The following is a 14,145-nucleotide window of genomic DNA, read 5'->3' on the forward strand; positions in this document are numbered from 1 at the left end:
TTGCCACGGGCTGCCTCCTTTTGACATTACCGTCCCTTTTACGATTCGAGGGTCCGTCATAAATGCAACCTCTTTTGGTTTCATTCTGCTTTTATTTCTGGCTTGATATTTGTCTGACTTGCGAATCCCTTTGATCAGCCCGCAAGGAAATTCATCTGTAATGTAGAAAGCAATACGTATCAATGTGATGCAGACTGGAACAGCTAGGGCAGGCAACTGGTTTAGCCATTTGCTGTCAGATTTGGTTGTGTAACTGTCATGACCATGGATCATAGCCCTGGATTATGTACGGACATACTGAACTTTTAAATAAGACAATTGTTTTTGAAAAAAAAGGATATATAAACAAAAACTAGCTGAGACTGCAAGGTAGCCATTTACTGGAATTCCTATGTAGATTATATTCTGTCTCAAGAGAGGCAATGGAATGTCACACACTATTTTAGACAGAGACATTTCAAAGGAGATGCACTGCAAACTGAACTATAATCTCCTGTTGAGATGATTGTTACAGAGCTAAGTTGTTGCATAATTGCTTTAAGACCTGATCACATGACTAAATGGCGATGTTATTGGAGTGTTTCACAAGCTGCTGTTTAGTTTCAGTTTGTATTTTATATAGGATAAAGCTCCTGGAATAAATCTGTCATTGATAGCTTGAATCTATGTGTGCAAACTATGGACAGGATTTTTCTGCCCTGCTGTGCTGGTTGAGTAGCATAGCGGGATGGGAAATATGAGCAAGAGGCAAAAAAGCAGGTTCACGCCCGATTTCTCACCTCTTCTGATATTGCCAGCTGCCTTCTGCCAGTGAAATTCGCCTCAAGCTCAGGAAGGGCATGAGATTAATTTCAACATTAATGACATGCTTTGCATGATGTCCTTGGGGGATGGGGTTGACAGATCTCCCAGTATACCGTCTCCACTTGTGCACAGTATACTGATAGATCGGAGCGTGTACACAATGGCATCTCTTGCAGTCTGCAGCCTGCTTCCTGGTGTGAATAGGCTCCACCCACCCTACTGGTAGGAATCAGATTATAGCCTCTATATTACACAGGGTGCTGTAAAGTCACATAACTTACCTCGCTGAAAAACAGATGAGAAAACTTCCCATTTTCTCACTTGTTCAATAGCTTGAATTTTTCTGAGAAAATTGTATCCTATGTATTTTTCCTTCTGCTTAAAACCCACAACCCCTACCATAGTTAGGGCATTACAAAAAGAAAATTGGTGATGAGTCAGGATTGTGTTTCATCAAGAACAGTGAGGGCAGATCCTCAGTAAAAAAAACTTCATTTCAGATCCTCACACTTAGAATATTAGAAGGCTGGGGAAAACCAACAACAGGATTAAAGACTGAAGTATCAGTGTAGGAAAGCTAAATAAGAAAATAAAAGGTGGAAACTCTAGGTAGTTTTAAAAAAGGATTTCACTTGTTCTGATTATGGGAGAGTAAGTATTTGGCATATTTAAAAGGAAGGGGTGCTTTGCCATACAGCTGGGGCTGTTTGGAAAAAGTACATTGAGACAATAGTCTCCATGGTAAAAATGGGAGTTGTGGGAAGACAGTACAAAAATGATATACTGACCATTCTCAAGTCATGAGTACCCAGCAAGACAAATGGCAGGTCAATTTTGATCCAGGGTCTTTTCAATGAAGAAAATGAATCCTATGTAGAGTGCTTTCAGTACTTTTGCTTTGCGTATTCTGACCAGAACTGAATCTAACTATGCTCAGCTAGAAAAATAAGTATTGAGTGTAAATTTTGGAATACAAAGATTTCATCATTATTTATATGGTCAGCCTTTCACATTATTGACTGATCATTGATCCTAAACTGCTATTTTTGGGCCGTATAAAGGTATACCTTAATTAGCTGCTAACTGATTGCAAAGATGGTCGCTGATCTTTCTGTGCATTCCTACAATATAACGTATCGTCAATCAAAGTGCCATGCTAATGCTGATGCATTATCACATACAGTTTTACCTATTAAGCAGGTGTCATTGACTAGTTTTGCTAATATTCTTTATTTTTTGCTGATAGGCCATTTGCTTGTGACAGCTTCTCAAATTCAGAGACGTATCAAAATGATACTGTGAAAGGGGAAGTGATGGATGTGTTACCGAAAGGAACAATAGCTGTAACTCATTGTCCACATTCTGATTTGAAACCATATGTGTCAAGGAAACCTGAGTTATCAGTCCAAGGTGGGTATCTATTGTGGGGAATCCAAATGATCATTCCTCATATTCAAGAGTTCTTTCACGTAGACTAACTACATAAAGGACATACTGATATAGTCTGGATGAAGGAATTAGCACACAGTTATTTTTGATGACCAGATTGGATGCTTAGACTGAAGAAAAAGTGAGACAATGTCAATCCTGTGCACGAATAAGAAATACACCACCGTTGTCTCCTTTACAGCCTGGGGAGTAGCTGAAAATACAATTGCAACAATTGCATGTAGATTTACTTGGTCAGTTTGAGGGTTACACATTCTTAGTCATAACTGATGCACACACAAAGTGGCCAGAAGTTTTTATCATGAGATCTATTACAACTGAACAAACCATTGAAAACTTGATGAAATGTTTGCAAAATTTGGTATACTGGATTGGATTGCTAATGATAATTTCTCACAGTTTACTTCACAGGTGTTTGAGGATTATCTCAAGTAAATGGAATTCAGCATATAAAGCCTGGATTTTATTATCCATCAACAAATGGATTAGCTGAACCATTTGTACAATCCTTGAAACATTCATTAAAAGCTCCAAGAGAGATCAAGTTCATCATAATTTCATGCACTTTGGTTTCTCTTGATCCTATAAATATTTTGTAAAAACACTATTCATGTGATTACTCAAAGTCTATCTGCATGACTACTCTTAAAGTTGAGAACTACTTTTGATTTGTCATTACCTCCAGAAACTTCATAGTAGAGTATCAACAAGAATCTCAAGTTTCTAGACAACAAATGAGGGCAAAACAATGCTCATTTCAACAAGCACATCAAGTGTTAGTGTGTAATTATGCCGTGAATGAGTAATAGATACTAGACATAGTTTTAGCAAAAACAAGTCCAATATCTTACATGGTTCATGCCAAAGATGAATTAGTTGGCTAATTGTTGCCACCTCTTTCGTCTCTAGTGTTATGAAATACTACTACAGAATATTTAATTGAATCTGAGCTGCCTGATAATTGTGTCTTTGCTACTATAGCATGTGAGAATAATGCAGAATTAGTTCCAAGAGAAGAAATGTCTACCAAAGTTACAAATCATAATTCTAGGGTCGAGGACAGCCAAATTCCAAAACATCATATACAATCAAAGAGGAATAGCTATCCTCCTGATCAACTGTATAATGATTATGAATCATAAAATCCCTACAATGTAGAAGGCGGCCATTTGGCCCATTGAGCAACAATTGGCAGCAATCCCAACCAATCCCTATCCCTATAATCCCACATATTTACCCTGACATTTATGGGCAATTTAGCATGGCCAATCAACCTAACCTGCACATCTTTGGAGTGGGGGAGGAAACCAGAGCACCTGGAGGAAACCCATGTAGACATGAGGAGAATGTGCAAACGCCACACAGACAGTCACCCAAGGCCGGAATTGAACCCAAGTCGCTGGCACTATGAGGCAGCCATGCTAACCATTGTACCACCATGATTAATAGTGCATAATACTTTGGCTAGAGTATTATTGATCCTATTTATAATATCATAATAATTTATTGTCATGACCACAGAATTAGAAGGGATGTTGTACTTAAGTTGTTGCATGATTGCTTTAAGGGCTGGTCACATTATTTGATGGTGATGTTATTGGATGTTTCACAGGCCACTGTTCAGTTTCATTTTGTACCCTACACACGCAGAAGTTCCTGGAATAAATCTGTTGTTAGTTTGCAAACCATGTCTTTTTATTTTTGTTTAAAACCCACAACCACAACCTAGCAGTTTTGGACATTAAAATAATGGAAGCTGATTACCATCTCAGCAAAGACTCTCTCCTGTGAGTTATATCCCATGTGGTGAGTTGAAAGAAAGCCATTACTGGGAAAAGACATGCTTGTGTTTTTCACATTTCAAGAATACACAAGTAAACAAGTTGCAAAACAATTGCAACTCTGTTCTCTATGTGATAGCCGGGTGTTCTCATTCTATTGTGCATAATGTGCTGTGATCACCACAGCTGAGGAATATTGACAAAACATCCCTGTACTGGCAGATAAAGACTCTGTCTCTCTGATTGCTGGAAGCAAGTCAACTCATCAAAGCCACATTTGAAAAGGAAACAGGTCAACTTCTTTCTGCTAGCCTGCAGAACCAAGAATCACCCAAACCAAAGGCTCAACTGCCAAAGTCAGTGCGAACGGAATCACCCAACTTAATGCCTGCAATGATCGCCATCTACTCCTTACAGACAAGCAAAAGACTGAATTGAATATCTCTTTTGAACTTTTCTTTTGGATTTATCAACTAATTGGATTTAGTAACTAATAAACTCATTCCTTAACTCAAGAAAACCTGGTTAAAATTACTCCTTTCAAAGCATGAACACATTTGGACCAGATAAAGGTGTTTGCAAAAGAAGAGATCACATTTAAATTAACCTTGATGTGGTCAACTGCGGGATTAAATGAGGAAGGGAAACAATTCATCTCTCCTTACCTGGGAGCATAACAATTTTGGGTATCTATCTGGAATCATACCAAAATGGGAGAACTCACATATGGGCCAGTGATAACACCACATAAGCACTGTCGTGCCCTATTCTCATTGCTAAAAGTGCTCACTATTCCAGGATAGTCCTGGAATGCAAAAAACCCCCTTGCCTCCACCCTTGCAATTGTTCATTTGATCTGAATGAAATTCTTGTGGCCTATGTGGATGGAATAGCAGAATTATAGAATCCTAGAACTCCTACAATGTGGAAGAGGCCATTTGACTCATCAAGTCTGCACCGACTCTTTGACAAAGTATCTTGCCCAGGCCCTCTCCCACCTATTCCTGTAACTCCGCATGGCCAATCCACCTAATCTGCACATCTTTGGATTGTGGGAGGAAACCAGAGTTTCCATAGGAAACCCACGCAGGTACAAGGAGAACATGCAAACACCAGACAGACAGTTACCCAAGGCTGGAATTGAACCTAGTTCCCTGGAACTGTGAAGCAGCAGCACTAACCGCTGTTCCACTCTGCCATTGAGAGGCAGTTGTGCTAACTACTATGTCACTGTGCCGCTCTAAAGAAAGAATGAGCAAATTGATCCAGCACCATGGTCAGGAAAAACGACAGTGGTGGAGAAGGTGGGGGGTAGGCGATGGAGTGTACGGAAATGGGACACTAAATTGGGGGAATGAAAAAGAGTATAATATCAGGAGACAGCATAATTAACAGGATAGACCCTGCATGCTGCAGCTAATAGTATGAGTCACGAAAGCTGTATTGCCTGCAAGGGTAAAAGATATCTCCTTGGAGCTGGAGAGGAACTTGAAATGGGAGGGGAAAGATCTAGTTTTTGTGGTCCATTTAAGTACCAACCACACAGGTAGGACTAAGAAAGTGCTTCTGCTTAGTGACAATGAGCAGTTAGGGGCTAAATTATAAAAAACAGAAGCATGTGGGAATAATTTTTGGATTACTACCTGAGCCACAAACAAATCGGCATAGAGTAAATAAGGTCAAAGGTGACTGCATGATGCAAAGAATAGCGTGGGACTCAAGATGTTCCAAGAACCCCAATACTCCAAGTAACTCCAGATTTTCCTAGAAACTCCAGTCATCTAGCCTACCGCTCTATTTAAACAGAAAATTAGGGTTATTACTGACATGTCAACAGAATTTGGTGCCACTTCTGTGCCAAACTGCAGAAACAACATGAATAAACTGTCACAAATTTACGTGGACTTTGGCAGTTCCTCACCTGATGCATTGCAGAAGAGTCCGTCTTCACTTAGCTTGTAGCCACTTGCACATGAGCATTCCCGTCTATTTACCTCCGGAATTTCATGGCAGAAATGGGAACAGTAACCATAATTGTCGGAGCAGTTTGTCGCCACCAATACTGAAATCGTAAAGTGGTGAGATGGAAGTTTTTTTTAAAAAACTCTGCTACAAATTAATTGTATTAAACAAAATGCAAAATATTCCCTGCACATGGAAGAGCAGTGGATCAACTGTTTTATATTGACAGCATTACACCATATATGACTTGCACTATATTAATGGCTACAAAGTGTAAAAGGATAGCCTGCTACATCTTAAAAAAAATGCCCGTACACTTCTTTGAAGTATGACACAGAAATTTGCATTAAGTGAACACAATTATGACCTAACCATGAATGTCTATATTATTCACAGGTTTTCATTAATATTGATCAAGGGTTTCTCGGGACCTGAGAAACCTAGCAGTTGAAATGAGACAAGAAGGGTCAGATTCTTCAAATATCTGTCTTTGCAGGCTGGGTGCTTCCCTCAGATCCCTGAGAAAATGTTCTTCCTTCTCTGTGATCTGATGTTACCCCAAACCCACGCCTGAAGTTCTTAAGAAGTCTGCGATCTTCTCCCGCCACCCCATTCCCGCAATCCTTGATCCAGTGATGGGCAATCTAGACTAGTGAGCGAGCTGCCTGAATAGCCCTCCTTCATCTCAGTGGGCTGCAAGGTTGAAATCAGGCTCACCATGACCCCATGAATAAGATTAAATACATTTAATACATGCCAAATATTTCATAAGGAGTTATAAAAAATGCTTAATCATTTTCATGTTAATAGAACTTCCATCAACTTCAAATGGTGAAAACAAAACTTTGGATGCAGAGGGAGTGCATGGTTCTTACAGTCATTGTTGTGTACAATCAGCATGCACCTCACTTGCTCTTGTTTTACATGCGTATCACTTCAGTCATACCATTGGGAAAAAAAAACTATGCAAATGGAAATCAGTGGAATGTGGCAACCCTGTGCATAGGCAGCAGTCTACAAAATGTCTCATGGGTTGCACTCCAAACCCCAATGGGCTGCATGTGGCCCCTGGGCCACAGATTTCCCACCACTGTCTTGATCTTTCCCTCTGTTCCACATCTGCAGACTGGTAGAGTAGGCCTTTTCACTGGACATCAAGCCAGTTCAAACTGGCTGGCTGCCGGCCAGGAAACGGTGATGAAAACCTTCACTTAATTAAGATTCTGCCATTAAATTTGGTAAGGCCTCCAGGTCACCCACATTTCCAGATGACCCCACCCCACCATCTTGCCCACTCCTAATAAATATTGGCCGGAATTTGCGGCTGTTCATGCCAGCAGGATTCTCTGGCCCTCCTGCTGTGAACGGTGGTTTGGCTGAGCGCTAAATTCTCCATCCTTGCTTGCAGCGATGGCAGGGCATGAACTTCTGGAAAATTCTGGCTATCAATTGAGCCTAGAGCAATCATATTTTTGTGGCCCACTGTCACTTGATTGACAATCTTCATCTAAAACAGCACAAGCTGAAAATGTTAAATGAATGTGTTGTGTTGCAGAATACAGTTCAAAATGAGATGAATTGAGAGAGCTTTGATGGCAGTTCTGTACTGAAACTGGTCTTGCATTGCTTGATGATCACACTGGATATCGAATTGTCATCCTTTCATTTCACTGAGAACAAACACGGTTGCTGATATTATCTGAAAGCATCGAAGAATAACTTTAATTCCAATAAAAATGGCGAACTTTACCGTACTGGCATTGGTGCCCATCAAATTCTTCAGTACAGTGGCAGTAAAAGCCACCAATCAAATCCTGGCAAGTTGCATTATTGAAACATGGATTAGACGCACACTGATCACCATCTGTGACAGATAGATTTAATGAAAGGCTGAGCTCCTTGACAAAATGGATAGTCAGTCAGATAAATGTTATTAATCAGTTCTTAGGTCCTCAAACACACATACTTCTTTGTCACATTTACAGATATGATGAATGTAAAGCAGCATTCCTTAAAGAACAAAGATAATATGATGATGCTGTAAAATAATCTGCTAAGTTCGTGCTACAATATATAAGCAAACTTTACTGCATAACTTACTCTAACTTTAGGTGTGGCTAACTTTTGTGGTAGGAGAACTGTGTATCTTTTTTGAAATTTATTTATGGGATATGGGCATCGCTGCTTGTTATTACCCATTCTTGGATTGAGTGGTTTGCTAGCCCATTGCAGAGGATATTTAAAAGGCAACCAAACTGCTGTGTATCTAGAGCAGGGGTCTCCAAACAACGGCTCGCAGACCATATCTGGTCCTCAGTGGACCACATCTGGATCAGAGTTTGGAGACCACTGTTCTAGAGTCACACACAATCTTGACCTGGTGAGGAAGGCAGGTTCTCTTCCCTAAAGACCATTTTGACAATGGTTTCATGGTCATCATCAGGTTTTTAATTCCATCTTTTTATTGAATTCAAATTTTGACATTTGGCATGGTGGGATTTGAATCTGGGTTCCCGGAGCATTACCCTGTGTTTTTTTTTTATTAAAGTCACAAGTAGGCTTACATTAACACTGCAATGAAGGTATTGTGAAAATACCCTATTTGCCACACTTCAGCCCCTGCTAAATTACTAGTCCAATGAAAATATCACTACCACCCCATCTAAGCACTGTGGTGCCTTTGAATATTTCTATGTCATTTCTCAGCTAGCTGTTTCAGGTTTTCTTCCCTTACTTCAGCACTAAAATGGCAACTGTTTTTTTAATTTATTCTCTCATTCCTAATTGTCCTTCAACTGAGTGACTTCTTGCACAAAGCAAAATCAGAAGTAAGGCACTTTTTGAGATGATTGCCACTCAGTTGGATAGTGGTGACCATTTTGACTAGATAATCAAATTGCTGTATGGACTCTACAAGAAGGATGACCAGCCAAACTACTATGAGATCTGGTCAGAATTTGATAGATTTTGGAAGATGGGCAGTTTTGCCATGTAAGAATATGCCATGGACTTTAGTAAACCGTGCAAAAAGTTGGCTAAGCTCAATATGGGGATCCCTGGATTGGCAGTAATATTTAAATTACTAGATTGATCCAAGGTGTCTCATATGGACAGGCAACTAGTTCTAACAGGAGGAGACTGTTGAATTAGGTGCAAGCTACCTTAGGTTTGCCAGGAAATTGTCATTCCCTGTAAAATAGAAAATCTGTCGATTATTAGATTTCGAAATAGTTCAGATATCTGACACAATTGTCAATGAAAGGATTAAAAACAGATGAAACAAAATCTGGGTACGTCAGAAGTGGATCCCAGGAGTATCCAAGTGCAAATTAATAGATGATTCAAGTGTGACCTGAAATATTGTCATCACATGGAGAACTGCACAGAGTAAAGCTGTAAGGTCCTTCAAATGACACATGAGTCTGAGAAATATGAACAAATTATACTGGTTGCAATGAGCTTCAGCTCTGGGATGAATGCGTTCATTATGGACTCTTTTAATTATCATTGTTGTCTGAGAGTGTGATGGAGGCAAATTGAAGTATGGCTTTCTAAGAGGAATTGGATAAGCGCCTCAGAAAGAGAAATTGCAGAGTTACCAGGGCAGGGCTGGAGAGTGGAATTAGCTGATTTGCTGCTGCAGAGAGTTAACACAAACATGAAGACTGAATTGTCTCCTTCTATAATGATTCTCCTACAATTGTACAGTATTGGATAGTGTTGTTACTTCAAAGGTACTTTGATAAGACTGGTTAAAATGTTATCTAAGTTCACTAAGTAATGATGCAATGTTAAGAAATATAAACTACTAGGTTTGGCAATGACAATACCCTGAGGTCCCACAAGAACCCTACCCTAAATTCCACTGCCGCCGCCACCCCCCCCCCCCCCCCCCACACCACACCCCCCCACCACCACACCCCCCACCCCCCCCACCCCCCCCCACACCACACCCCCCCACCCCCCACACCCCCCCACACCACACCCCCCCACACCACACCCCCCACCCCCCCCACACCCCCCCACACCACACCCCCCACCCCCCCCACACCCCCCCACACCACACCCCCCACCCCCCCCACCCCCCCCACCCCCGCCCCCCACCACCACCCCCCCACCCCCCACCCCCACCACCACCCCCCCCACCCCCCACACCACCACCCCCCCACCCCCCCATCCCCCCCCACCACCACCCCCCCCCACACCCCCCCCACACCACCAGCCCCCCCACACCACCAGCCCCCCCACACCCCCACACCACCACCCCCCCCACACCCCCACACCACCACCCCCCCCACACCCCCACACCACCACCCCCCCCACACCACCACCCCCCCCACACCCCCACACCACCACCCCCCCCACACCACCACCCCCCCCACACCCCCACACCACCACCCCCCCCACACCCCCACACCACCACCCCCCCCACACCCCCACACCACCACCCCCCCACACCCCCACACCACCACCCCCCCCACACCCCCACACCACCACCCCCCCCCACACCCCCACACCACCACCCCCCCCACACCCCCACACCACCACCCCCCCCACACCACCACCCCCCCCACACCCCCACACCACCACCCCCCCCCACAACCCCACACCACCACCCCCCCCACACCCCCACACCACCACCCCCCCCCACACCCCCACACCACCACCCCCCCCCACACCCCCACACCACCACCCCCCCCACACCACCACCCCCCCACACCCCCACCCCCCCACACCACCACCCCCCCCACACCACCACCCCACCACCCCCCCCACACCACCACCCCCCCCACACACCCCCCCACCCCCCCCCCCCCCACACACACCCCCACCCCCCACACACCCCACAACCATGACCATCATTTTGCACAAAAAAAGACTAACATGTTAAAACCAGGATAATTCCAGGGGACAAGTCTTCAGACTTGAAGCATTAACTCTCATTCCCTAATCCAAATACACTGTCGGACACAACATAATGGCAAGGCATCACAAGGGGAAACAAAGGTTGGATATGAACTAAAAGAAAAGTACCAGAGCAAGAAGAAATAGAGACATGTGGGATAAGCCCACATAAAAACCAGAGAGAGGTCATGGGACCAATGTTTTGGGTGTTAAAATGTACTGGATTTGAATTGTCATAGAAACTGCCACAGGATAGAAAGGTTAACAGCCTTACCAACCGCACCCCCACCACCCCCCCCCCCACTTCTGTCACTGAAACCTCTCTTATTAAATGTAAGCTGTTTCTGCTTTGAAAACCAGCAGAAGACCTCATTGTTGCAAACTTAGAATTCTTAAAAGAGGATTAAACATCAACATCGCTGTCTCCAAGAAAAAAAAACTAGCTGCGATTACAGCATGAACATTGCAGTGAAACACCCAAGTACCAGCAGCTACTGTGGAAAGCGCCTGGACAATCAGTGAATATCTTTTTCTGACTAGTACTGACTAGTATTTACTTGGCCAGGTTTTAAGATCTGACACTGTGCAGAGTTTCATCTCCTTTTATGAATGCTTGCCAGGGGTTGGGGGGTTGCTAGGGAGGTTGCATTTGTGTTTTGTTTATCATTGGTAGGTAGTTGGACATTTTCATACATTTTAAGCCATTTATTATTCATTTCTGCATTTTACCCAAGTGAGATTTTTAGCAATAAAACTCTACCTGTTCACCCAAGGAATGGCTTATTTCTTACAATGAGCTACACGTAATTAAGTATATATATTGAATTGCCAATATTGCATGCCATTTAAATTCAAACTCTGTAATAACCAACCCAGTAGTGGAACAAAGAGTGCAGCCAGTTCTGCTGCAGGACATAACAATGTTTGTGGAACATGGGATGATGAAGGGAAAGCATATCTAGTGACAAAGCCAGTTATAAATCTTCTTTCGTTTGCCCATGAAAACAGAAATCTCAGGTGTCCATTTACAGAGGGAAAACATTCTTTATCTTTTTGTTATCATTTGTCCTTTCCTCTTTATTCTTTCTCCTTCAATTTAACAAAGAACAGTTTACTTACCAACATACTTGTTCCAAAATGTTAACTGTCAAAAAAAAGTACACAGCTGATTAGATATACCAACAGTAGGAGACAAGGAATCACAAAAATCATAATTATATAATGAAATGGAATAACTTCTGTTGTGCACTTCTTACAAAAGGAATAGGGGAAGAGTTAGATTTAGAAAAGCAACCCATTAGGCACAAGAAACTGTTCTTTTTATGATGGATTATCTCCGCCTCACTACCATTTCACCACATCCCCCACTTGTTCTCCACATCTATCAATCTTACCTGTACACCTTCTTCACCTTATCTTTCAACTTATGTTCCCTAGGACTCAGAGCATTCACTGTAATGAACTTTTTTTTTGCTCTTCTCATAAGTTTGAGCGTGCCAATTAAATCACCATGAAGTCCTTTACCCATATTTCACAACCTCCACATTTATCATTATCTAATCTGTGCATTATACATGAATTAAACTACTGTCAAGGAAGCAAGCAAACAATTGTAATTCAGTCATAATACTCTCTTCCCTTGTTAATAACAAAATGCAGGTTGCACTGACAGAGCTATGATCCCAGTGATGAAAAAATTAATTGCACCATGAATAAGACTATATACTAAAGAATTAACAATAATACTTTTAGCATGATACATGATGGCAGAGATTTCAATGGCCTTTCAACATATGCCCATTCTTAACCTTTCCAAAAGGTTGCTGACAGATCATATTGTTCAGACTAAAACTAGTATTTATATTTATTTTTGCACTTAAAATTACACAAATAAGATGGATTCTGCAAAACATACCTAGACTCATTCTTCACTTCAATATCTTTTCTAGTATAGCAAGTTCGAGTTCAGGGTCCTTTTCACAAACTTTAACTGAATCTCTGATGATTGTAATGTTGCGGGAATTCTCCCGTATAGCTCGCCATGGGAATCATAGCAGGCAGGGGCAGACCACACAAAGATCCATTGACCTCGGATGGGATTCTCCATTTTGGGGTGAGCATGGCTGGAGAATCTCATCTATGTTTCTACCCATGCAGTCTCATCACACTTCCTTGGTGTGAAAACCAACTGGGTGAAACCAAAGAACTGCAGGTTATAAAAACTCATCGGATATATATTTCTTCATGCAAGCTTTTTCCACTTCAGACAAAAGTCCTTTCATCCTCAGCATTTCATTTTAAGAAAGTTGCTGGTTCTATCAGAACAGGTTTGCAAATAGAATATTAACTCCTGCCATTAATCGAGTAGACAGCGTGTGAACAGCAGTCCCTTCAATATTGGAGTAACCATCAGGCTAGGAATGAAACTAACCCAATTGGGATTTTCCTTTTGTATGAAACTCCTCTAATGTTCACAGTAATGAAAGGTAATAGGTTCTGCTTAAAACCCAAGAGAAATTCACACATATCAGCATCTCAATAACTCCAAGAATTAGAAAAATAAATTTCACCTGATTAGGTTCTTGTCGTAAGCAACCAATTTATAGAAACTACACACATCTGTTATACACATGAATTGCAATGTAAAAAAAAGATACATAATTGGTAAAAGAACAAGCTTGACGTATACTCTGGACAAACTGACCTGGCTGAAGTTAAAGTAAAATACTGCGGACACTGTAAATCTAAAATAACATTTCCAGCACTAGCTGCAGGTTTGGCATAACAGTATTGGAAAATGGTGAGAACTTCAGTCAAATCGAACCTCCGACAACGCTGCTACTCATTATTTTAAGCAGCTTTCTTCAACTGTTAATGCGCCTGTGACGTTAGGCATAAACTACATCTGTAGAGGCATGGTGACGCATTGGTTAGCATTGCTACCTCACAGCACCAGAACCTGGATTTGATTCCCAGCTCGGTTCACAGTCTGTGTGGAGTCTGCACTTTCTCTCCATGCCTGCATAGATTTCCTCAGTGTGCCCCAGTTTCCTCCCATGGTCTGAAAGATGTGCTGATTAGATGTAAATTCTCCCTCATTGTACCCAAACAGGCGCCGGAGTGTTGCAACTAGGGGATTTTCACAGTAACTTCATTGCAGTCTTAATGTCAGCCTATTTGTCACACTAACAAACAAACTTAAATTTATTAATGGAAAGTGCATTTTGCAGTGTTGGCTTTTTCC

General features: G+C 42.0%; 1 protein-coding gene across 1 annotated transcript in view; it reads right to left on the reverse strand.

The window, feature by feature from the left end:
- The window catches only part of LOC145341211 (coagulation factor X-like), a 77,984-nt gene that overhangs the window by 49,719 nt on the left and 14,120 nt on the right, over positions 1-14,145 (reverse strand). Inside the window, exons 4-7 of the mRNA XM_080186133.1 lie at positions 12,021-12,045; positions 7,747-7,860; positions 5,956-6,096; positions 1-155 (exon numbers count right to left, since the gene is read on the reverse strand). Of these exons, the coding sequence (XP_080042259.1) occupies positions 1-155; positions 5,956-6,096; positions 7,747-7,860; positions 12,021-12,045 (435 nt within the window). The remainder of the gene's footprint in view (positions 156-5,955; positions 6,097-7,746; positions 7,861-12,020; positions 12,046-14,145) is intronic.

The sequence above is a fragment of the Carcharhinus amblyrhynchos genome, chromosome 3 (assembly GCF_965287045.1).
Source record: "Carcharhinus amblyrhynchos chromosome 3, sCarAmb.v2.hapA, whole genome shotgun sequence".
In the NCBI taxonomy this organism is placed as follows: Eukaryota; Metazoa; Chordata; class Chondrichthyes; order Carcharhiniformes; family Carcharhinidae; genus Carcharhinus; species Carcharhinus amblyrhynchos.